General features: G+C 41.2%; 1 protein-coding gene across 1 annotated transcript in view; it reads left to right on the top strand.

The window, feature by feature from the left end:
• Positions 1-25911, top strand: part of MYO1D (myosin ID) — a gene marked incomplete at both ends in the record, with an annotated part of 391969 nt that overhangs the window by 133900 nt on the left and 232158 nt on the right. The window contains 4 exons of the mRNA XM_080713600.1: positions 2284-2354; positions 6105-6179; positions 8706-8838; positions 24278-24444. Coding sequence (XP_080569726.1) covers positions 2284-2354; positions 6105-6179; positions 8706-8838; positions 24278-24444 — 446 coding nt within the window. The remainder of the gene's footprint in view (positions 1-2283; positions 2355-6104; positions 6180-8705; positions 8839-24277; positions 24445-25911) is intronic.

Genomic DNA, 25911 nt, shown 5'->3' with positions numbered 1-25911 from the left:
ATCCCCGGGATAAGTACCGAGATGGGGGTTTTTAAAGAATGTTCTTTTCTGGGATTTTTGCCTAATGAAGGAAAGAAATGAAATAACCAAGCTGTCAGAATATTTTAATCACTATGAACCATTTTGTTAAATGATGCTATTATCCTGTATGCTGAGCCAGGTATCATCATTTGCTGCCGGTTACTGATTAACTAGACTTAATGGCATATTAAATAAAAGGTTTTGGGCTTGTAACAGTTATTTCACTTAGGGACTAAACTGTTTCTTACGCATTCAAGTTACCATGGAGAGGCATGCAAATGATCCAATAAGCTACAAAATATTTTAAAATAAAAGTTGAGTGGGAAAAAAAGGAAAGAAAAATCTAAAACTTTTTGTGTGCAGATCACTTGAGGCTTTGCAACATATACAAATGGGAAAATATTCCATTAGTGTAGACATTACTTGGGTCCTTTACCTTTAGAGGTTGTATAAATAAAAGGGTTTCAGAATAGGGTTTGGTAAGAGAGAAGGAAAGAGTAGAATTATGTGTTTTGGAGACTCCTCTGTATATCAGATGTTTCGGTCTCCATAGTTGATTTAACTCTCAGAACAATTCTCTAAAACAAGTCATTATCAAAGAGGACAAACAAGCAAATAATTAAGATTTGAACCTCAGAAGACTAGCTATAATTTCCTGAAATTATTCCCTTGTCCAACAACTAGACGATTCCTGGAGCGATCTGGTCCCGGCTGAGGTTGTTCACTGCTGGTCCGTAGTGTCTGCATGGTGTTTGCACCTACCTGCACCCCGTGCTGTGTGCATTCTCAGATGCCTGCTTTAGAGCAGGTGGGGTACCAAGCAATCCTTTACAGGCCAAAGAAGTATAGGTGTTCGGAACAAGGTCGATTACACAAAGTTATGAAGACCACCAGCTCTGCATGAAAACCACCTTCCCATAAACTTTTCCCTGTCAGTGAGAGAGAGCTGCACAAGGCTGGTCTTGTGTGAAGAGACGGACCTAAACTGACCCAGGCTGGCAGGTCAAGGCTCCTGGCCCGCGTGAGCACAGCCCTCAGGCTTGTTTTCCCTGGTCCTCCACGGCTGCTGACTAGCCATGCGGTCTTGTGCCCGTCACCAAGTCTCCACGCTCAGTGTCCATGTGTGTAAATGAGCGCTCGCAGCATTTACTTTGGCCGTGGGTTGCAAGGACTGCCTGAGCTGTGTGTGCCTAGCCGATAGTGAGTGCTCAGGGGGGTTCCCCATGAGTGGAACCTGGGAGAGAAAAGCCGCTGCGGTCTGCAGGTGTGCGGGGCTACATTCAGATCACAGCCAAGTAAGTCAGGGATGGAAAGTTTTCTCTCACCTGTGAAAGCTAGAATGAAAATAGGAAGCAAAACCGGGCAGGGTGGTGCACTCTTGTAATTCCAGTACTTGGGAGGCTGAGACAGGAGGATCACAGGTTCACAGCCAGCATCAGCAACATGTGAGGCCCTCAGCAACACAGTGAAACCCTGTGAATAAAGAATAAAACACGGCTGGGGCACAGAGGTGGAATGCCCCTTAGTGCTATCTCCAGTGACCCCACACACACACACACACAAAAAAAAAAAAAAAAAATAGGGAACAAAAGGGACTTCGGTTAAATGAGGAAAAAACTCAGTAGAATAATGAGAGGAGATTCGGGAAGGGGAAAAAATGAGAACTGAGGAAAGTCACAGTATAAATAAGGTCCGTGTGGGGAGGAGGGAGGTGGGAGGGAGGTGGACACAGAGGGAAAAACACCGAGCGCCGTTTGCACGTGTTTGTATCACTTTGAATCTCACTGTGATGTAGAATTACAGTGCACCAATATAAGTGCTAAAAATAAAAATGATTTTAAAAAAGATCATAGTGAACATCTAAAGGTCAGAAGACAGTAGAAGTCTGTTTCTCTCAGGCACCCAGACTTCTGTCGTGGCCTGGCTGCCCCATCCCCGAGAGCTGTCCCCTGCACCCAGCTGGAGCAGAGGGGACTCATCTGCCTCTCACTGCCTGCCCTGGGCCAGCCACACTGCGCTTCCATTGTCTAGAACTTGGTCGCTTGGCCACGTCAACCACAGAGTGGCTGCAAATGGAGTCCATGTGGATTTCTGGTGAAAGTCCACAGTCCTTATCCTACGTGTAAATCCAGCCCCATTCAATGTGATTTCCTGCATGCTATGATGGCTGTGACATTATTATCCTCTCGCATTAAGTTGGAACATACTTTTAGGAAAGCAGAAATGTCTGTTTTCAGAATGATACCCTCCTTGATCTTTCAGCTCTGCGCCTCAGACAAAATCCTGGAGTTTGACCGAGATTTTCGGATTCGGCATTACGCAGGCGACGTGGTGTGAGTATTTGACTTGGGTGCCCAGCATGATGACGTGCATGGAGCCACACTTCAGAAAACACAACCAGGGAAATTACCGGTTCTTTTCCTTTTCCTTTGCATTTTTCAGCCATTTTGTACGTCAGTACATTTTAATCCCTCCATTTGGAAAAAATGGCATAGCTTCATTCATTCCTTGCTTTTCTAAACATTTACTGAGTGCATATTATGTGCCCATGCACAGTTCCTGGCACAGTTCACACTTGGTAAAAAGCAACGAATAGATCAACAATATGTTAAGGCCTGGGATGGAAAGATGAACGAGGGCCGGGCAGAGTGGCGCACACCTGTAACCCCGGTGTTGGGAGGCTGAGACAGGAGGAGTGCAGGTTCACAGACAGCCTGAGCAACTTAGCAAGACTCTCTTTCAAAACAAAAATTACAAATAGGGCTGGAGTGTAGCTCAGAGGTAGAGCTCCCCTGAAAAGAAAAAAAAAAAAAAAGAGAAAAGGAAAAGGTAGATGAGATTCCCAGAATAAACTAGCACTTTAGTGGCAAATTCAAGCAGCTCCATCAAGAAGTCATTAAAATGAAGAAAGGGGCGGGTTAACCTGGAGAAGCAGAAGGTGTTAATGGAACAGCGAGGAGAAATAATTAACAAGGTGTGAAGAATACGGAGAAATCTTGCTGGAAGAAGCAATGTCCAGGTTGAGTCTTAAAGTAAAACGTGGAAGTGAATCAAGAAGAGGAGAGAGGAGCTGCTGGGGTGCTGCAAGAAGAAGAATGAGGGGTGCTTACAAGAAAGCTGCACAGCACAGACCCTGTATGTGGGCAACTGCCAGGGGCTGGGTAACTGTGTAAGCAAAAGCAGTTTTATGATGTTATTTTTCAGATATCATTGGGAAAAGTAAAATTTTTGCAAGCCATGTTTTTTATTTTATTCTAATAAAAGTTGAAGTTAATACAAAAATATAACTACTCTGACCTGTCCAAATTGTCACAAACTGATGGCTTAAAAGGACTGAACTGTATTTTTTCACGGTTCTGGAGGCCAGAAGTTCAAAGTCTAAGCGTTGCCAGGGCCGCACACCCCTCGGGAGGCTCTTCTGGAGAGACTCTGTCCCCTTTCCCAGCTGTTGGTGGCTGTGGGCCTTCCTGGGTTTGCAACAGCATCACTCCAATCTCTGCGTCCATGGTACATTGCCTTCTCCTCTTCCATATGTCTCTGTTAAAACTCCCCCTGCCTTTCTCTTAAAAGGACACTTTGACAGGGCATAGTAGCACACGCCTGTAATCCCAGTCCTTGCAAGGCGGCAACAGGAGGATCACAGGTTGAAGACCAACCTCAGCAACTTAGCAACTCTCAGCCACCTAGAGATACCGTTTCAGAACAAAACATAAAAAGACCTAGGGGTGTAGCTTGGAGGTGGAATGTCCTTGGGTTCCTCCCCAGAACCAAAAAGGGGGCCTTGTGATAGCACTTAGGCTCCCCTAAATACTACAGGCTAAGCTCCTCTGCTCAAGATTTTTTTAACATTCACATCTATTACCGTAGAAGGTAACATTCCCACATTGCAGAGAATTCGATGTGGGTACCTTTTGTAGGGAGGCATCTCCAGCCTACTCCATTGAGTATGCTTTAACTATCCATCATATGTTTGTATTTAGTATGCATTCACAATTCTTGTCATATTGCTTAAAGTTCTCTTTTCATTATTTTTTACATTAGAAATTCTTTGCATGTAACCTATTACAGGAAAAGATTAAACAAGAACAAAAGCAAACGATTACCTCTTATAAATGCCGGAAAGACATTTGAAGAGATTTTAATAGCTATGCCTAATTTAAATTGAAACTCTAAAATCTTAAAGTAATATGGCTCAGAATTATCACCCACCTGTCCAACTAGTCCTCAGTGCTGGACTGGGACCATTTTCCACTTTTTCTGGTCCTGTACCCAGGTCCCAGAATACTGAGGAGAGATGATCTCACACATACAGGCATCTCCCACTAAAAAGCCAAGCCTTACTTAAAGGTACTGTCTCACCGTACAGAATGACATAAACGCAGAGGCCTTTGAGACCCTCAAGTTTAGCCTCTTTTTTTTTTTTTCTTTTTTTGTTCAGAGGGAAAAACATCTTTAGCAGAATGAGTGAAATTTTTAACCAAAGCAAGTCTATAGAAGAACCAAAACAGTAACTCTGTTTTCAGACTCCTGATGCAGAAGTGGATTCAATACCTCACATTTCTCCTTTTCTCCTTAAGCCCATTGATCCCTTTCTGGATTTTTATCCAGTGCCTTCTGTCTACACAATACTTTATAAGGTGTGGCACCTGCCCATAAGGAGTTTTGGATGAAAGATACATATGTATATGGATATATATGTATTTATGCAAACACATATACACATGTATATGTATACAATAAATGATGTTCTAAAATAATTGCCATACGAATACTAGCAAGTGTCAGGATTCAGGGTAAGGAAACAGTACAGTACTTGAAGCTGTCAGGGAAGCTGCTGCTGGTCTTTGGTTGCTGGAAATTATTTTTATGGGAAAAAGTGGGAAAATTGCTAAAAAAAAAAAAATATTCAGGAAATAGCAACTAGGTTCCTTTGATTGGAGTGTATCCTTTATGTAGCCCAGATTAGAAATGCCTGGAAAAGTAGGTTGAGATCAAATCACACTGAGTCTTGAAAGCCAAACTAAGGACTTTGACATTGGAGTTGTGTGGGTTTGACAGTAGCTTGAGTCAGGTGACTTCAAGAAATCAGTCAAAAGTGACAGGAAGATATTAGACGGCCTAGGCTGAGGCCGACATGGAAATGACCTGAGAGTGCCTGTGGGCAGCGCAGCCTGAAGGAATCTTCTTGCAGAATTAAAACTGCAAGGCAAGGGGTCAGGGATAGAGACCGGGCAACTGCCTACGCTGATATGATTGTCAGGGAAGAAAATGTTGACAGGCAAAGGAGCGTAGCTGTAAGGAGAGGCTGCATGTGGCGTTACATCTGCTCAACCTCCTGCTTCTGCTTAATCACCCAGGGCCCCATTACTCTTCTTCCCGCTGCGGAGGGTGCGCCTCCTAGCGGCCATGCCAGTCACTTGCAGCAGTTCTGCTCCCAGGCCCCTCTCCTTGCCAGTTGCACTCTGGGCTGGACTTTCCAGACCTTGCCCTCTTCCCTCCTTTGAACCACAAATACAGAACTCTCCAGAGCACTTTTCCTCCAGAACTCCCCGCACGTGCCTGCTTCCACCCCTCATTCTGCCTGCTTCCGGCATGACACGCTTGATTTTTCCTCCTCTGCTCACCCAGTTCTTGCCGTCCTTTGCAGTTCTCCTGGGATTCTTTCCTCCCCTGCGCAGAGTTGCACGTAGGCAAGCCACTTGACCTCCCTACGGATGAGACCATTAGCTCCTGTATTTTGCTGTTTTGCTTTTGTCTTAGGAATGCTGGATGATAAATACAGCTATCTGTTTTGAAGTCATCCTCTTGAGGTAAGCAATAAGTAGTAGAAAATGATGCCCTTAATCAGCACAGTGGGACCAGTGTCAGCTTCTCCTTCTGAAGAGGAGAAACAAAGCCCCTTCTATTTAGTAAGTAAATTTGATGTCCCTTGACCCAGAACCAGGTAGACAATACCGGCTTTTTAGATGATTGACTGCATAATTAACGTTAGAAAGCTTGCCGACTCCTACAAAGTTGAAATATGGCTCCTGCGTGGTGAATAATGCATGTTTTTTTTTTTTTTTGCGTTTTCTTTCTGTTAGCTATTGTGCCATTGGATTTATTGACAAAAATAAAGATACTTTATTTCAAGATTTCAAGCGCCTTATGTATAACAGGTACGATTGATATTTTACTAATTATCTTTACATTAAGCTCTTTGACAAATACTGCCTAGTATGCGCACATGGTTATTTTCATGTGACAATTTAAGAGTTTCTGGCACATTTTCTAGTTCCACTTTGAAATGCGTAACGAGCGAAATAGTATATGACCTCATGACTATGAAATCTATAAACTTGGGGCAAAGACCTACCTCCTCTAAGATGTTCCTAGGGTTGCCTGTTTCTCCATTTACTGCCACCAGCCTTCTGTCACCATCTGCCAATGCTCAGCCGTCCCCAGGCCAGAGGTGGCAGAGGAAGCTCAGGTAAGCTCAGACCCAGCTGGAAGATTTGCACACTTGGATCCCTCAGATAGTTTCTCTGCCCTCAAATAAGAAACCACGCTGAGAGCTGGCTGGCACCCCACACTGGTGAGCTCTGATCCTGATGAGCGGCATTTTCAGAGCACACAAAGGACAATTTTCTAGAAATTCTGTACATTAGGTTAAAGAGATGTCTTGGTCACATGTGCATTAAAGAACTATTACATTAAAGATAAGCGTGGAAAAGCTTATCTTTAACACTTAAAGTTTAAAGAAAACTATTACATTAAAGATAGAGTGGGAAAGTTAAGAAACAGCAATATACATTTATGTCGTTTTTATTGATATAAGCGTATGATCAGAAAGTTATGGAATAGGACTACCAAGTGAGCCCATAAGCCCTACATGCCCACATTATTTTACAGACATTTTGAGGGGGTGGCACTGGGCGTGGCGATGGTGAGGACCAGGAGTGCTGAGTCACAGGTTCCGTTGAGCCTCAAGCTCCACCTGTCTTTTTCAATCTATGGTTGTCCATCTTTCATTTTTTTGAAATTGTTTATTTCAAAATGGTTAATAGCACCGTTAAATAGGTGATATTGTTTTGAGCACCTATTTAACGGAAATTTACGTGGCTGCTTTGAGCAACCAATTCAATTTTTCTGTTTTATACAAGGGAAAGAAAACTAAGGGAAATGGTAGCTGTAGTAAGTACAGTTAGCAGTGAAAGCCTGTGTTTGTTCTTTTGTCAATCCCCAAATTTTAAATTTTTTCTGACAAGAGAAAGTTTTCCAGAAAGGAAGCATTGCTTCAAGCTCCAGTTACTCAGCAACTTAGTGAGACCCTGTTTCAAAATAAAAAATAAAAAGAGCTGAGGGTGTAGCTCAGAGGTAAAACATCCTAGGTTCCACCCCCAGTGCCATTAAAAAGAATCGCCATTGCCGGGCGTGGTGGCGCACGCTTGTAATCCCCGTGCTTGGGAGGCGGAGACAGGAGGATCGCGCAGGTTCGAAGCCAGCCGTGCTGGCGTAAGAGACCCTGTTTCAAAAATATAAAATAGGTCTGGGAGTGTAGCCCGGAGGAAGAAGGGCTTCCAGGAACCCCAGTACCACCAAAAAAAAAAAAAAAAAAGAATCGCCACAGAGTCCAATGATGAATATATCATTTTAACGTGAAAATAGGCGTGAAGTACCTTTTTAAAATTGAATCACAACAATTCTAGTGTTATATCTATAAAACACTGCAACTACCACTGCTCCCTGTAAATACGTTCATAAATTCAAATAGTAAAGGGATTCACTAGAAGACAATGTAAAAATGGATATTTTATATTCCCTATCTGTATTTTTAAGACCTGCTTTTTTGCAGTGTTACCTATTCTGTATGAATATCTCTTTCAATTAGAAGATGTCTTTTTCTTATAATTTTCTGCCATGACATTGAGAATCATTTTTCTACTAGTGGTTTCTCCTCATTTTTAACGATCACAAAACTAATTTTATACATGTATTTTAATACATTATCCATTTGAAGGTTCTAGGTAATAGTATTATATATGTCACTTTAAAGAAGCTTAAAGAAGCTGGGGATGATGGCACAAGCCTGTACACCCAGTATTGGGAGGCTGAGAATGGGGAATCATAGGTTTAAGGATAGTCTTCACAGTATAACAAGACTCTCAGCAACCAGTGAGACTCGCCTTCAAAACAAAAAATAATAAAAAAGTCTGAAGCCAGGCGTGGTGGCGCACGCTTGTAATTCCCGCACTTGGGAGACAGAGACAGGAGTATTGCGCAGGTTCGAAGTCAGCCACGTTGGCTTAAGAGACCCTGTTTCCAAAATTAAAAATAGGTCTGGGAGTGTAGCCCGGAGGTAGAAGGGCTTCCAGGAACCCCAGTACCACAAAAAAAAAAAAAAAAAAGTCTGAAAAAATAGTTCAGAGGTAAAATGCCCTTGGGTTTATTTTCCAGTACCTTAAAATTTAAAAAATATGTTTAAAGAAGTTTTAAACTGTACTATAGTTTGGAAATTTTCATGAAACAATATTGGTCATCATATCAGTAGAATTTTCTGGACAGAATAATTTGTCCACTTAGGTGTGGGAGTTCAGTCTGCAGCCCAGCGGAGACTCTCCTGATACAGTTCAGGAGGATTGCTTAGCCACTTACACTCAACTCTTTTCATACAGCATTTGAATTGCTTTTTCTGTACTTCCCAGTTCAAATCCTGTGCTGAAGAACATGTGGCCCGAAGGCAAACTGAGCATTACTGAGGTGACCAAGCGGCCTCTGACGGCCGCCACCCTGTTCAAGAACTCCATGATTGCTCTAGTAGACAACCTCGCATCGAAGGTAATGGCTTGCCTTTCTGAATCTCCATGTTAACTCATAGATTCCCTCTTGACATATGTTGTAGAGAATTCGTGGATGATTTACTTTTTTGGTAATTATTTTTAAACAAATTAAGGAATATATATTTATTAAAAGTGAACGTTATAGTAGAATTTCTTTTTCTGCTTAAAAGGAAAAAAAAAAGTAGCTGGACGAGTTTGAAGTCAGCCTGAGCACCTTAGCAAGACCCTGTTTCAAAAAAAAAAAAAAAAGGCCAGGCATGGTGGCGCACACTTGTAATCCCAGCATTTGGGAGGCTGAGACAGGAGGATCATGGTTCACGGACAGCCTCAGCTACTTAGTGAGGCCTTTTGTACTCAGTGAGACCCTATTTCAAAAATAAAGAATAAAAAATAGGGCTGGGAATGTAGCCCAAAGGTAAAATGTCCCTGGGTTCCGTCCCCAGTACCACAAAAAAAATTTTTAAAGGGTAGGGGTGTAGCCTAGAGATAAAATGCCCTGGGTTCAATCCCAGTACCAAAAACAAACAAAAATCAACCTTGCCTAAACGAAATAGTTGTTCATATCCCAAATGAATACCTTTCTTATATTTGAGAATCCCATTCCACTCTCACACAAGGGAGAAATCTTAGTGTGATTTAAAATATATATAAGATATACCATTCCTGACAAAATGAACTTAAGCCCCATCCTCAAGATGGGGAATGGAAAAGGGGGGAGGGTGCAAATTCAACTCTAGAGATATTCATGCATTTTGTTTAAATATTAAATGTCCAGAGATAATTTTATTACGAAGTTAGTAAGCTTTGCCCTTAGGCTGCTTTAAATAGTTGCAATGTAAGCTGGGCGTGGTGCTGCACGCTGGTCCTCCCTGTACTTGGGAGGCTGAGGCAGGAAGATCAATCGCAGGTCCAAGGACATCCTCAGCAAGTAGTGAGACTCTCGCAACTTAGTGAGACCCTGTTTCAAAAATAAAAATAAAATAGGGCTGGGGGTGTAGCTCAGAGGTAGATTTCCCCTGGGTTCAATCTCTAGTGCCACACACTAAATAAATAAATAATAAAATGTAAAGATGTATTATGAACAGTTATTTCTGCCTTGGTTGTTCCTTTGATTCTAGTACTGTTGGATAACTTCAGTCTAGGATTTTTTCTTCTTTTTCCTTAAAGACTAGATTCCTGCTCTCCGCTGCTGCCGTTGACAAGTTTGATAAATTAGGCAGCATTCTAGGACTCATTATTTTTAGTTCCTTCATTTTTATCTTTCTCCTCTGGTGTCTTTCCTATGTATTTTCTTCTTTGTTATTATCTTTTTTTAAAGAAATCAATTTCCTCTCCAAGGATTTAAATTTAAATCTATACCATTTCTAGTTACTTTGCTGTGGATAAATTGGGCAAACGCCACAAGAGCACATCTGCTCAGTGTCTTTCTGTTTCTCCTCATCAGGACTCTTTGGCCTCAAGTGACAGCAAAGACGCAGTTTGTTTGCTTGTCTAATCCCAACTCCAGAAGGGCAGGTGGGTGGACCCTGGCACCGCAGGCTAGGGTACCATCAAGACCCCCGCCTGGCTCTCCTCTCTCCACTTCTCTCTTCGTGTTATCCTCATCCTGCTTCATCCAACAAGAAGAAAAGTGAATTTAGAAAGTAGCCATGTCATCTGGGCCTGGTGGCCCATGCTCATAATCCCAGTACTTGGGAGGCTGAGATAGTAGGATTTTGGCCAGGTTTGTAGCTGGCCTCAGCAACTTAGTGAGGCCCTCTGCCACCTAGTAAGACCCTGTTTCCAAATAAAAAATAAAATAGGAGCCAGGTGTGGTGGCACACGCTTATAATCCCAGCATTCAGGAGGCTGAGTCAGGTGGATCTCAGTTTGTGGCCAGCCTCAGCTACTTAGAGAGGCCCTTTGCAACTCAGTGAGACCCTGTCTCAAAATAAAGAATAAAAAATTGGGCTAGGGATTTAGCTCAGAGGTAGAATGCCCCTGGTTCCATCCCCAGCACCACAAAAATAGATAGATAGATAGATAGATAGATAGATAGATAGATAGATCACTTGTAATCCCAGCATTTGGGAGGCAGAGACTGGAGGATCAAGGTTCACAGACAGCCTCAGCTACTTAATGAGGCCCTTTGCAACTCGGTGAGACCCTGTTTCAAAATAAAGAATTAAAAAAAGATAGGGCTGGAGGTGTAGCTTAGAGGTAGAATGCCCCAGGGTTCCATTGCCAATACTGCAACAACAAAAAAAAAGCCAAAAAGGAACTCCAAAGAAAAACAATATTATAAATGTAAAAAAGCTATAACTTTAGATACTGTAGGGAATTAAAAACCATCCGTATATTATGAATAATTAAATTCCAATAAATTTGAAATTTTTGATGGTTTTCTGGAAAAATGTTATCAAAATCAATTCAAGAAGAAATAGAAAATCTAAATAAATCAGATTCTGAATTACTAATCAGACATCTACCCTCCCCCAACTCTACCAAGGGCATCGTGCCCAGGTGATTTTACCGACATATTTTATAAAGCCTTTGAGGAGCCAATAATCCCCATCATGTACAAACTGTTTGGGAGGTCGGGAAGACAGGTTACCCAACTCATCTTTTGAGAGTGATATTGTCTTAATACAAGCTTAAAAAGAGGAAGTAAAAGGAGAGAGCAGTTCATCTTAGGAACGTAATATGGTCAGATTTTAAAAGTAGATGAGTAATGCGTTTTCAAGCAGTGTGGTAAATGAGGTACCTACTACAGCCAACTGAAAACGACTGAAATATTAGATAAAATATAAAAACCAACCTCTGGATGCACCTACAAACTAATGAAAGCAAGGGATACACAGGCCAGGTGCTGAGCAGATGTGGAAGGGAGAGAGTGGGGGAAGGGCAAGTAACCCGAGCCCTGAGGTGCTGAGCTTTCAGCCTTGCTAGGATGTTGAGTAGCTAAGTTTGAGTAGAGTTCCTCAGATCTGGGTCCTGCAGTAAAACCTAGTGCCTGGCCAAAGTAGGGTGTCTAACACAGATTGTACACACACACACACACACACACACACACACACACACACAGGATCTTCACAAGATACCTTCCCAAAGGGCTACGTCTAGGGTAAACTAGAAATAATCCCTTATTGTCAGTAAGGAAAACTGCACATCCTGATCCTTGACACTGAGCCAAGGGGTAGAGTGTGGGGTGGGGTGGGAAAGATTAAGTCTCTCCATAACATGTAAGTATAAGGCAGCTTTTATGAAGTTTGTAGCCCAAATTTACACTACCTGGGTGGACCGAAAAATCTTCAAGCCAACAACTTAAAGCCATCTGTGTCTTCACATTGCCCCAGGCATTCAAAAGAAGTAAGCATAATTTATTTTCTTATGGAAATCACCCCTCATACTATACCTTAAGGGATTTCCACACTTAAGTTTCAAGAAAAATAAAGACTCACAATGAAGACCCCTACAGGATACTATATGCTAGAGTGAAACTAAACCATTAACAGCAGGCTCAGACTTGGGAAAACTTCTGATACTGAAATGATCAAAAACAGAATACAGAAATGTTTACTATGTCGCCAGGCGTGGTGGCACACGCTTGTAATCCCCGCGCTTGGGAGGCGGAGACAGGAGGATCGCGCTGGTTCAGAGCCAGCCTTGCTGGCTTAAGAGACCCTGTTTCCACATAAAAAAGTTAAAAAATAGGTCTGGGAGTGTAGCCCGTGGGAGTGTAGCCCTGAGGTAAAAGGGCTTCCAGGAAGCCCAGTACCACCAAAAAAAAAAAAAAAAAAAAAAAAAAAGTTTACTATGTCTCAAGAAATGAAAGACCTGAAATTATAAGAAAGAGCAAGCAACTCTACAGTTGATATAAATAAAAACTAAGTAATTAAAGTGTAAAACTCAGACTTGGATAGGTTTAACATCTGTTTAGACAACACTGGAGAAAAAACTAAAAGAATTGAAGAAATGATCCAGAATTCCATTCAGACCAAGAAATGTAACCTATGAAAGAAACATTAAGACACATGGAAGAGAAATGCAAAGGTCTAACATGTGTATAATCAGTCATATAAGAAGGAGAAGAAGAAAAGAAAAAATGAGGAAAAATAGCCTGGAGAAGCCCTGAGACTGAGACAGGAAGATCTCAGGTTCCAGGCCAGCCTCAGCAGTTTAGCAAGACCCTGTCTCAAAACCAAAGGTATAGCCGGGCATGGTGGTGCACCCTTGTAATCCCAGTGCTTGGGAGGCTGAGACAGGAGAATCATGCAGGTTCGAAGCCAGCCTCAGCTACTTAGTGAGGCTTTCAGCAACTTAGTGAAACCCTGTTTCCAAATAAAATATAAAATAGGTCTGGGAGTATAGCCCAGAGGTAGAAAAGCCCCTGGGTTCCACCCCCAGTAACACACACACACACACACACACACACACACACACACACACACACAAACAACCAAAGCTATAATACCCCTGGGTTCTATTCCACTAACACACAAACTCACACACGCACACACACACATGCACACACAGGCACACACATGCATGCATAGGAAAGAAGAGACCAAAGAGCATAGAAAAGCTGGGAGCAATCAAGATGGTAGAAATAAATATTGTAATCCCAGCATCATTCAGGAGGCTGGGAGGATTGCAGTTCACAGACAGCCTCAGCTACTTAGGTCCTTTGCAACTTAGATCCTGTTTCAAAATAAAGAATGAAAAACATAGGGCTGTGGGTGTAGCTCAAAGGTAGAATGCTTCTGGGTTCCATCCCCAGTACCTCAAAAAATAAAATAAAAAGAATCCAAACATATCAATAATTATGTTGACTGTAAATGGATAAAAATTGTCTAATCAGAAGAAAAATGAATCCAGATATATGCTATTTATCAGTGATGTCAAAACATAAAGGAAATAGCAAAGTTGAATATTAATGTCAGACAGAGTCTCACAGTCTGGGATCCCTTATTCCAGGTTCAGACCTGCATGTAGAACATAGCTCAGGTGTGGGCCCCAGTCCCTGAAGGAGCTGAGTGGGTTTCCCCTCACCTTTAACTCCCAAGGTACTCTCTCCAGGATTCCAGACCAAAACACAGACCCTCCTGCAGGGCCTGGCTGGCCCTCAGGTCAGAACGAGGCCCAGCCTGGACTACCCTTTCCTCGTCAGCCATAGCTTCTGAAGGCTTGCTCACTGCTCAGGTTGTAGTTGTCTTCTGATTCCTGCCAGGTATTTCCCCACTGTCTTTCTAGGTCTGCCTGCCCAGAAGAGGACACATTCCCCATATTTTAATTTTATCTAGCACCTTTTCTTTGGTGACCTCATCAGGAGGACTGTTGTGTATCACCTGGTCCTTTATTGCCTAAAGAGGGAATCCCTGAACCTCTCTTCCTTAGTCTGGCCACAATGCTACAAGTACATGCTCTGTCTCATCTAAATTATCTTTTGAGCTGAGCTTGGTGATACACGCCTGTAGTCCTAGTACTTGGGAGGCTGAGACAGGAAGGGAACAGGTTCAAAGTCAGCCTCAGCAACTTAGCAAGGCCCTCAGCAATCTAATGGGACCCTGGTTCAGAAAAACTTTTAACGGGACTGGAGGCATATCTCGGAGGAAGAATGCCCCTGGGCTCAATCCCCAGTACCACAAAAATAAATAATCTTTTTGCGATGGAGAAATAGGTTCTGTTAATTTTATATAACTCTTGATAGCACTGGAAACTGCTATAAACAAAGTCAGTAAATTATTGAGTGAACTTAAATTTGCCTTGTCTCTGTTTGGCAGTATGTAAAGCAGGTTAAATAGATGTATATGTAAATACAGTGTCTTCTGCTAGGCATGGTGGTCACACACCTGTAATCCCAGTACTTGGGAGGCTAAGACAGGAGGATTGCAGGTTCAGGGCCAGCTTCTGCAACTTAGCAAGACCCTGTTTCAAAATAAAAACTGAAATGGGGCTGAGATTATAGCTTGGAAGTAGAATGACTCTGGATTCAGTCTCCATAGCAAAATAAATAAATATAGTGTCTTCTAGCTCACACATGTACCAATCGGTGGGTTTCCCCCAATGATGTTTTCCACAAAAAATATAGGGAGAAACCGGTTAAAAAGTTTGAGAGAATGAGATCACTGTTAACTGTTTTGCAGTTTAACCTTTATATGACACTAAATTTGTTAAATTTAGTGTTCTTTTAGGCTGAGTCAGTCTTGATATTTATAAATGAAAGAGGAGGTGGCATTTATAAATTGAGACAGAATGCTGATTAAATAGAGAAAATGTGTTTCCACTAGATTCCTTATGCAAAGACATACATACCACTGAGCAGGACATGAGGCTTCCCCACTCTCCGCTGGCCATTACTGTCTCAGCCAGCGTCACTCACTACTCCCCGCATGCAAGCATCCTACGGTTCTGTTCAGATGGCTTCCAGTTGGCAGATACCCACACTACTTCAAATGGTGCCTTACACCAAGATTGCCTTCCTCACACAACTTTATATTACTCTGTTCAGAATATTATCTAATTTACATTGTGAATTTCTGACCTAAGGGTCATTCAAGAATATATTTATAATTTTTAAATATAAAGGGTTTTCAAGCCAAGTGTGATGGCGCACGCTTGTAATCCCAGTACTTGGGAGGCTGAGACAGGAGATCGCATAGGTTCGTAGCCAGCCTCAGCTGCTTAGTGAGGCTTTCAGCAACTTAATGAGACTCTGTTCCTGAATAAAATATAAAATAGGTCTGGGAGTGTAGCCCAGAGGTAGAAAGCCCCTGGGTTCCACCCCCAGTACCACAAAAATAATATATATATATATATATATATATATATATATATATATATATATATATATATTATGTATATATATATGTGTATATATATATATATATGGTTTTCTAATTATTTCTAATTATTTCTTTGCTCTTGGTTTCTAGCTTAGTCTTCTTTCCAAAAACACATTATCTGCATGATTTAAGTCCTTAGACATTTGTTAAATTATATATATATATATTACACCAGGCATGGTGGTGCATGCCTGTAATCCTAATATTTAGGAGGCTGAGGTAGGAATATCACAGGTTAAAGGCCAGCCTGGACAACTTAGCAAGATATTCAGCAACTTAGTGAGACCCTGTTTCAAAAATAAAGAAATAAAAAGGACCGGGATATAGCTTGGAGGTCAAATATTCAAACCCCAGTAACAAAAAAAAAATTTTTTTTAATTTGTTTTATGTATATATTTTGTTTTATTTAAATATGCTTTTCATTCGATATTCTATGCAAGTCCCATTAGGTCAACTTTGCTAATCCTATTGTTTGGCTTTTCCAGATCCTTACTGATTTCTTTGTTTTGTCTATGTTGAAAAGTTGTGCTAAAATCCATTTTGATTCCAAATCCGTCTATTTCTCCTTGTTGTCCCCTGGGTTTTTGCTTGAAATACCTGGAGAGCTATTAGGTTCATTCACATGACAACTGTGCTGTGCTCTGGTGCCTCAGTCACGTGTCAGTGGGAAGCATCTCTCTTGTCTCCTAGTGCTTTTCGTCTTAAAGTCGGCTTTGTGCAAATAATATGTCCACATGAGCTTTTCCTCTGCCAAAGGTTTGTATGGTATATACTTTTTGTCCATTTGCCTTCAGTCTCTATCCTCACATTTCAAATATGTCTTTCATAATGAGCATATACTTGAGTTTTTAAAATCCATCTTGACAGTCTTTGTCTTTTGAATAAATCTTCTCATTCATTCCTGTTAATGTAGTTACTTTGTGTTGCATTTGAATCAAACATTTCCTTGGTGCTTTCTATTTGACCTTTCTGGCTTTTTTTTTTTTTCTCCCTTTTTTCCCTTTTTAACCTTTCAGATTGATTATCATAGGCAAAAGATAAATAAAACCCTCTCTCTTCTTGACAAATTGGCTTCAGTTAAACCTCTACTTCTATTTCCCTGGAAGCCTAGTAAGAAGCATACCAACTTGTATCACAAAGCAACATTGTTTATGGGGAAATTATTCCTGTTGGCATATTGCATCTATGCCAGGAGAATGATAATGTCTGATGGGGATAATGTACCTGGAGCTTGTCTGAGCTTGGTGACTCTTGTGTGTGCTTTGTGGGAACCTGGAAGTCATACCAGCCGAGTTGTTTTAAGGGTTCTTGGCTCCTGTGGGGCATGAAGCCTTTAAGCCAGGGGCACCTCCCACAGCCACCAACTGGGGATCTCATCTCCTGGCCCCTGCCTGCTGTGTGCACTCCTGCAGGTGCCCTGACACAGCCTGCTAGCTCGCCTTGAAGGTCCTTCTGAGATTAGTGCCAAATGTGGCCTATGAATCTTTTGAGTCAGAATGTTTAGTTGAATCCAAAAAAGGGTTCCTTCTACCTCCTACAGTGTTATATATTTTTTATTGTTCCACTCATTTCTTTATTATTTTAGAAGATATATTTTTATTTTATTTTTTGGGGTCCCTGGAAACCCTTCTACCTCCAGGCTACACTCCCAGACCCATTTTATATTTTTATTTGGAAACAGGGTCTCTTAAGCCAGCAAGGCTGGCTTTGAACCAGCGCAATCCTCCTGTTTTGTTTTGTTTTTTTCCACCTCCCAAGTGCAGGGATTACAAGCATATGCCACCATACCCAGCAGAAGATTTATATTTTAATAATGTCTTGGTGGTTACTTGATTTATTATAATATTATCCTTAAATATAATAATTTAATATTGTTTGGTATTTTTACCTTTTGTTGGAAAATGTAAGACTAATAAATCATTTTAATTTTACTTACCTTTCTTCAAATTTATACTGGCCATGTATTTTTATTTTACATTTGCACATTTATAAATTTATACACAGGTATTATATAATTAAATATGTTTTCATTTTATATGTACCTATATAACAACTAAGTCATTATCATTATTATTGTTATTATTATTATTGAAAGTCAATACCTATTTAGATTTATTTATTCATTTAATTTTTTTTCTGCCTGTATTACTGACCTCCCCTCTGGGACAATTTTTGTTATGCCTGAACTTTACCCTGCAATAATTGAAATATGATGGTAAAAGTTCTCTGGATTTTGAGTTTTTGAGTTTAAGTTTTTTATTTTTTGTTTGTTTTATTTTTACCGCAAAATATTGTTATATAGCCAGGCATGGTAATGCTCGCTTATTATCCCAGTGCTTGGGAGGCTGAGACAGGAGGATCGCACAGGTTCGAAGCCAGCCTCAGCTACTTAGTGAGGTTCTCAGCAACTTAGTGAGACCCTGTTTCCAAATAAAGTATAAAACAGGTCTGGGAATATAGCCCAGAGGTAGAAAAGCCCCTGGGTTCCACGCTCAGTACCACCAAAAAAATATATATATATATTAAAAATATTGTTATATGACTTTCATTCTTGCAGAATACCTCTGCTGGGTCTAAAATTCTAGGTTGCTAAACTTTTTAGCGCTTCAAAGATAGTGTTCTTTGTTTTCCGGGTTCCATAGTTTCTTTTAAGCCATCAAGCTGTCAATCTATTTGTTGTTCCTTAATCTGGGTTTTATTTTTCCTCCCCTGGCTGCTTTTGTTTGGTTTTTTCAATCTATAGTTTTTGAGGTTTTTTCAATATCAGTTTACTAAGTTCTTAACTATAATCTCTTCAATTATTTCTTTGGTTCCTTCTATCTTTTCTCCTTCAGGATTCCAGTTACATAGGCAATTTCATAAATATCTTCATCTTGTTTTGTTTGTTTTTGTGGTGCTGAGGATTGAACTCAGGAGGGTTCTACCTCTGAGCTATACCTCCAGCCCTATTTTATTGTTTTATTTGGAAATAATGTCTTGCTAGATTGCTGAGAGCCTTGCAAAATTGCTGAGACTGGCTTTGAACCTGTGATCCTCCAGTCTCAACCTCCCAGTACTAGGACTGCAGGTGTGTGCCACCACACCCAACCTTCACTGTATCTTCTGTGCTTTTACTTCCTAGCCTTTGTTTTCTATCCATGTCTATGTCATCCTAGAAAATTTTTCTCAACTGCCTTCTATTTCATTTGTCTTTTTTTCTTTAGATAGTTCTAATTTACTCTTCTGATCTACTGAGTTATTTATTCTCATGACTATATTTTTTAGTCCTAGGTTTGGTTTTACACACACACACACACACACACACACACACACACACACACACACACACACAGTTTCTGGTTTTATACAAAATAATATCATCTCTGTTATCTTTTTTTTTCTTCTTTGCAGTATTAGGGATTGAACCCAGGGGCATTCTACCACCAAGCTACACCCCCATCCCTATTTTTTACTCTTTATTTTGAAACAGGGTGTCACTGTGTTGTAAGAGGGCCTCACTAAGTAGCTGAGACTGGTCTCAAACCTGCGATCCTCCTGTCTCAGCCTTCCAAGTACTGGGATTACAAGCGTGCACCACCACACCCAACTCGTCTCTGCCTTATTAAACATGGTAAGCAGGTATTTTCATCTTTATCTGATGCCACCAGTATATGGACCCCTGCAAAATATGTTTATTTTTGTATGTTGTTTTGTTGTTTCTAACTCAGGTTGTCTTGGCTCCTTGTATGTCTGGGTTTTGTTTTTTATTGTTCCGAATACTGTGTTTTCAAATTGTTTATAGAAATAATTTATGAAATAATTTATTGTTTATAGAAAAAGCTTATGTCACTTTTTCCTAGGGAAGAGTTACTTTTGCTTCAGGCATCTACACGCATCAGTATTTCCACCAGGCTCCTCCAGCCTCAAGCTGAACTGTGGTCTCTGTGAGGGGCTGCAACTTCTGATTTATCTTTAGTCTGAGTGACAGGATCCCAACCCAAAGTGAGGGGCTTTGCCTGTGGCCGCCTTTTAGGGCTCCAGTCTCTAATCTGTGATCCACTGTCGCTGTGAAGCTGCCAAAACTACTATTCAGATCCCATCTACCTCTGCTGGCATTGGCAAACTCCCCCAGGAGAAACAATCTCAAGCTCATCTTGGTTTTCTTTCTCTCCGGGAGTCTGACCTAGAAATTCTTCCCTGTCTTTTTGTTCTGCATTGTCTCTAGGTCAATGTTTTGGGTCTTTTGTTTACCTGTTCCAATTATGCACAGCATAGATGTTAAATTATTTATAAAATTAGCTATTTTGTCCATTATTGTTATTATCATTCAAAGTGGAAGCACTAGTTCTCATGTCACTAACTAGCCAATGAGATCCAAAGGGACTTTATCATACCTCGTTAATAGCAAAGACAACTAAGGCCCAGGTCATACTTATCCCATGCAGTAGTTATTGTCACCAAAACATACAAGCAGATCTAGAAGCATTTTGCTACTCACTGTGCCTGGCACTACTTTTCTTGATTCATTCACCAACTCAGACAATTGTCAAGTAAACATTGCCCCCTCCCTCACTTCCCCATCTCATTAAGTTTGTTTAAATTTATCATAAACACTTTGTGTGTGTGTGGTACTGGGGATGGAACCCAGGGGCATTTTACCTCTGAGCTACACCTCTAGCCCTATTTTTTATTCTTTATTTTGAAACAGGGTCTCACTGAGTTGCCAAGGGCCTCACTAAGTAGCTGAGGCTGTCCACAAACCATGATCCCCCTGCCTCAGCCCCCAAAGTACTGGGATTAAGAGAGATTCTGTTTGTGCATCGTAATAATATTGATCCTCTACTTAAAAATACCAACATTTAAAACCTAAGCCAAGGATTGGTGTTACCGAATAAAGGAGAGTAATCAGTTTTCTATTGATAAGTAGCAAATTACTCTGAAATTTTATGACATAATATACAGTTGATATCTCACCTATAGACACCCCTGCCCCCAGGCTCACCAAGCAGCTCCAGCCAGGGCTGAAGGATCTAAAATGGTCTTACTTAGATTGCATGGCTAGATGACTAGGCATCTTTATTTACAAAGCAAGTCACAAGGTCAGCCTAAGTCCTAGGTTTAGGTTAGAGACTCTACCTCTTAATGGGGGGGGGGGGGTGCTGTAAATATTGTGGTCATAGCAACGCTGTTATCTGCAAGTGGGCTCCCTGGGACATCTATACTTCTCTATGACTTGAGTACAAATTTGGAGGTTTCCATGACCCTCCTTCAGGCTTGATAGTTTGCTAGAATGCTTCACAGAACTGAGTTAAGTGCTATACTTATGATAACAGTTTTGTTATAAAGAATACAAATGAACAGCCAGATAAAAAGTGATGAGGAAGCAGGGTCCATGAGCAGGAGCTTTGTCCCCCGGGAGTTGAGCTGTGCTCTTTTTTTAGTCCATTACTGTATTCAGCTACAGGAAGCTCTTCCAGAATTTTTCTCACTGTCCAGAATTTTTATTAGAGTTTCATTACATGGGCATGATTTACTGGCCACATGATTGAACTCAGCCTCCATACGCATTGTTGTTGTTGTTATTCCATATCCCCACCCCCCAGGATGTCCATGTCCTAACCCCTCAAACATGTGAACATGTTGTTATATAACAAGGTGGAATTAAGTTTGCAGGTGAATTTAAGGGTGCTAATCAATGGACCTCAAAGGATTGCCCTGTATTATTCAGGTCGATCCATGTTTCAGTCAACATTTTTACTGCTGTGGTCCAAAAGACCTAACCACACAACTGAGAGGAAGGAAGGTTTATTAGCTCATGGTTTTTGGAGATTTCAAGGTTCAGTCCATGTTAGGCTGTGTTTGTGGAGCTCGGGTCATGACAGCGAGAACCAGAGAGAGGGAGAAAGCCAGACTCTGCTCTCACATCATAAAAGCCGGAAGCAAGAGAGCAAGCAAGAGGATTCAAAGACAAAAGTACAGTCCCTCCAGCCACACACCCAAGGACCCGCTTTCCCTAGCCACACCGTACCCGTCTAGGTTACCAACCAGTAAATCCATTATAATGGGTTTATCTACTAATTACAACCTTCATGGCTTAATTATATCAACTCTGAACATTAATACATGAGCTCATCAGGGGACATTCTGTACCTCATCCTAACAGTCCAGTATAATCATCAGAATCCTAAGTGGGGACAAAGGAGAAAAAAGAGTCAGAACCTGACAAGTGACCCCATGAGAAAGACTCATCTGGCCGTTGCTGGCTTTGAAGATGGACAATGGCGCCGGGCGTGGTGGCGCACGCTTGTAATCCCCGCGCTTGGGAGGCGGAGACAGGAGGATCGCGCAGGTTCGAAGCCAGCCGTGCTGGCGTAAGAGACCCTGTTTCAAAAATATAAAATAGGTCTGGGAGTGTAGCCCGGAGGAAGGAGGGCTTCCAGGAACCCCAGTACCACCAAAAAAAAAAAAAAAAAAAAAAAAAGATGGACAATGGCTATAAACCAAAGGATGTAGGCAGCCTCTAGAAGCTGGATAGGATAAGAAAACAGGTTGTCTCCTATATCCTCCGAAGAAAACAACTTTACTGACACCTTGATATCAGTCTGTTGAGACCCATTTTAGCCTTCTGACCCCAAGAGATCTAAGATAATACAATTGTTCTATCTAAAGCCACTAAAGCATAACTGAGCAGTAGTCTTCTACAACAACAGAAAGCTAATGTTGCAGTGCCTACAAAAAGAAAGTGACTATTTTTATCATGCAAAGAACATGATAAATAGACAATTTCAACTTCCTTTTGCAATATTAAAAATTGTTATTTTGAACCAGGATTGGTGGCATGTGCTTGTAATCGTGTTTGGGAGGCTGAGACAGGAGGATCACAGGTTCAAAGCCAGCCTCAGCAACTTAGTGAGAGCCTGTTTCCAAATAAAAAAAAATAAAATAGGGCTGAAGGTATAGCTTAGAATTAGAATACCCCTGGGTTCAAAACCCAGCACCACAAAAAGAAAATAAAAGCCATTTTGTTCAAAATGTGAGTAAATTTACATTCTTCGAGTCTTTTTACTTTTCAAATTATTTGCTACCCCTTGCCACCCTGAGCCCTCCTTGGAGCTCAGAACTGCCTAACTGAACTATAGAGGACTCTGTCTTCATTAAAGTGCATCTGTGTGTCTGCTGGATAATGGTTTTTTTGTTTTGTTTTGTTTTTTGGCAGGTCTGGGGATGGAACCCAGAGGCATTCGACCTCCGAGCTGCACCCCCTGCCCAGTTTTTTATTCTTTATTTTGAAACCGGGTCTCACTGAGTTGCGGAGGGCCTCACTAAGTAGCTGAGGCTGTCCATGAACCATGATCCTCTGGTCTCAGCCTCCCAAATGCTGGGATTACAAGCATGTGCCTCCACACCTGGCTTAGATTTATTTTTTTACTTTTTTTGTGGTACTAGATATGGAACCCAAGGGCATTCTACCTCCGAGCGACACCCCCAGCCCTATATTTTATTCTATATTTTGAAACAGTGTCTCACTGAATTGCAAAGGGCCTCACTAAAAAGTAGCTGAGGCTGTCCTCGAATCGAATCACGATCTTCCTGTCTCAGCTTCCCAAATGCTGGGATTACAAGCCTGCACCAGCAGGCCTGGCTGGATAATGGATTTAGAGAAGAGAAAGAAACTTTGTACTTGTATAAGTAGGACATAGCTGACCTCATGGACTCATCCAATGATAATTTATTCATTATCCTCAATGTACCAGGATCTATGCCAAATACAGTTTTATATTTAACAGAAGTTATGATCTAATGTATGGTACAAAACTTACTTGGCACACAGGGAAGAATTTCTAGCTGGGCTCTTTCATAGAATCACTGATGCCTACAGGTGGTTTTTATAATATCTCTACTTACCCATGAAGTTGAATTTTTTTTTCAAAAGCACAAACTAATGCAATAATGATGACAAGAAGGAGGATGGCACTTAGGAAGCACTTAGTATGTGCCAGAGCTGTCCTTAACATGTTGCATTCTTTATTGTATTGGACCTTTACCTTCTGCCTTTGTCTATTGAATTACTTCTTCAATAACTACCTATGTCAAATAAGTACCCCAAATTCAGAATGTACATGTCTCGATTATTTATTCCCTAGTTTTTTCCCCTTTCTGCTATTATTTCTCTTTCTACTTTTTCTTTTTTCTTTTTTGTACTGGGGACTGAGCCCTAAGGGCATTCTATCTCTAAAATATACACCAAGCCCTTTTTATTTTTTATTTTGAAACAGGGTCTTGCTAAGTCTCTGATGGTCTCACTAAATTGCTGAGGCTTGTCTCAAACCTGCAATCCTCCTGACTCAGCCTCCCAAGTACTGGGATTACAGGTGTGTGCCACCATGCCTGGTCGCTTCCCTTTCTGCTATTTTTGCTGAATCCTAAATGCAATAAAATGAAAACTTAGCTAAAAACATGAGAATATCCAACCCTGAATCAAGGGAGAAAACAAGCATAGCTGTTGACCAGAATGTGCCTGAAATGAGATACACCAGGCTTAATTTGACACAGTTAACACAAATTACATGTTTGTGTCCCTAGTCAGGGAATTTTCTCTTGTGAAACTTATCATTTGCTTATTTACTTCTTCAGGAACCTTATTACGTACGTTGCATCAAACCCAATGACAAGAAATCCCCCCAGATATTTGATGATGAACGCTGCCGGCATCAAGTAGAATATCTCGGATTATTGGAAAATGTGAGAGTGCGGCGTGCAGGATTTGCCTTCCGCCAGACTTACGAGAAGTTTCTTCACCGGTAAGGATGGACTGAGCAGAGAAACCTAGTAACAGGCAGATAATTATAGTCCTCCCGCTCACAACAGCACATCTGCATTTATCAAGCCCCCTGTGAATATGTGTTAAGTGAACAGAGAAGAAATTGCAAATATGAGACACTTTCCCAGAATCAACAGGAGTCCCTGAGTTAATTGTTTATGGACAGCCGGGTGTGGTGGTGCACGCCTGTAATCCCAGTACTTGGGAGGCTGAGATAGGAGGGTCACAGGTTCATGGCCAGCCTCAGTAACTCAGTGAGGCCCTCCACAACTTAGAGACCCTGCTTGAAAATTAAAAAAAAAAAAAAATAGTGCTGGGGGGATAGCTTAGAGATAAAATGCCCCTGGGTTCAGTTCCCAGCACTACAAAAAAATAGTTTACATTCACTGTGAAAAGTTATATCATTTGGAGAGAAGTGTGGGCATTATGGTATAATAGGAAGGGCATGGATTTGGAGTCACAGCTAGGTTGGAATCTCAGGTGTACTGCGTCTATGGTGCTTGATCTTAGGCCAGAGTTTAACGTCTCTGTCCCTGTTTCTATCTGTAAAATAAGTTCTTCATAAGACTATTGTGAGGATTAAACTAACCTGTCTAGAAAGCCTAGGTTCCTGGTAAGTATTGTCAGTGCTTCTGATCATTACTGGCATTAATAGTCATCATAATCACAGGATAGCTAGAAGTTTAAGTATGGAGGCTATAAAAGTAGTCTGCCCAGTTTGGAACCTGGCTGTGCTGCTTTCAAGTTGTGTGACCTGAAGCAAATCACATAACTTTTCCATGCCTCTGTATCCTCGTGTGTGAAGTGAGGATAATAGTAATAACTACCTTGACAGTCCACAGAGGATTGAGAAAATATAAACAAAGCACTTAGAATAGTACCTGACATAAAATATCCACTCGGTAAATGTGAAATGTCATTGTTGTTAATTTATCATTGATAGTGATGATGAGAGTTGGTAACAGGGAATCAGGAGAATGTTTTAAACTTCATCTGTTGATTTATTCTGTGGTACTGGGGGTTAACCCAGAGGCATTCTACTTCTGAGCTGTACACACAACCCTATTTTTAGTTTTTATTTTGAAACATGGTCTCACTAAGGGCCAGGTGTGGTGGCTCACACTTGTAATCCCAGCGTTCCGGAGGCAGAGACTGGAAGACGGCGGTTCGCGGACAGCCTCAGCTACTTAGTGAGACCCCTTGCAACTCAATGAGACCCTGTTTCAAAAATAAAGAAAGAAAATTAGGGCTTGGGGGTGTCACTCAGAGGTAGAATGCCCCTGGGTTCTATCCCCAATACCGGGGTGGGGGGATGGTCTCATTAAGTTGCTGAGGGCCTCACAAAATTGCTGAGGCCTAAAGCCTGCAATCTTCCTGTCTCTGCCTCCCAAGTACTGGGGTGTCAGATATGTGCCACCACTCCTGCCTCGCATACTCGCTTGCTTCC

This window comes from Muscardinus avellanarius (assembly GCF_963383645.1).
Source record: "Muscardinus avellanarius genome assembly, chromosome: 16".
NCBI lineage: Eukaryota > Metazoa > Chordata > Mammalia > Rodentia > Gliridae > Muscardinus > Muscardinus avellanarius.
Note: the sequence above shows the minus strand (reverse complement) of the source record. Positions and strands in the feature narration are given on the sequence as shown.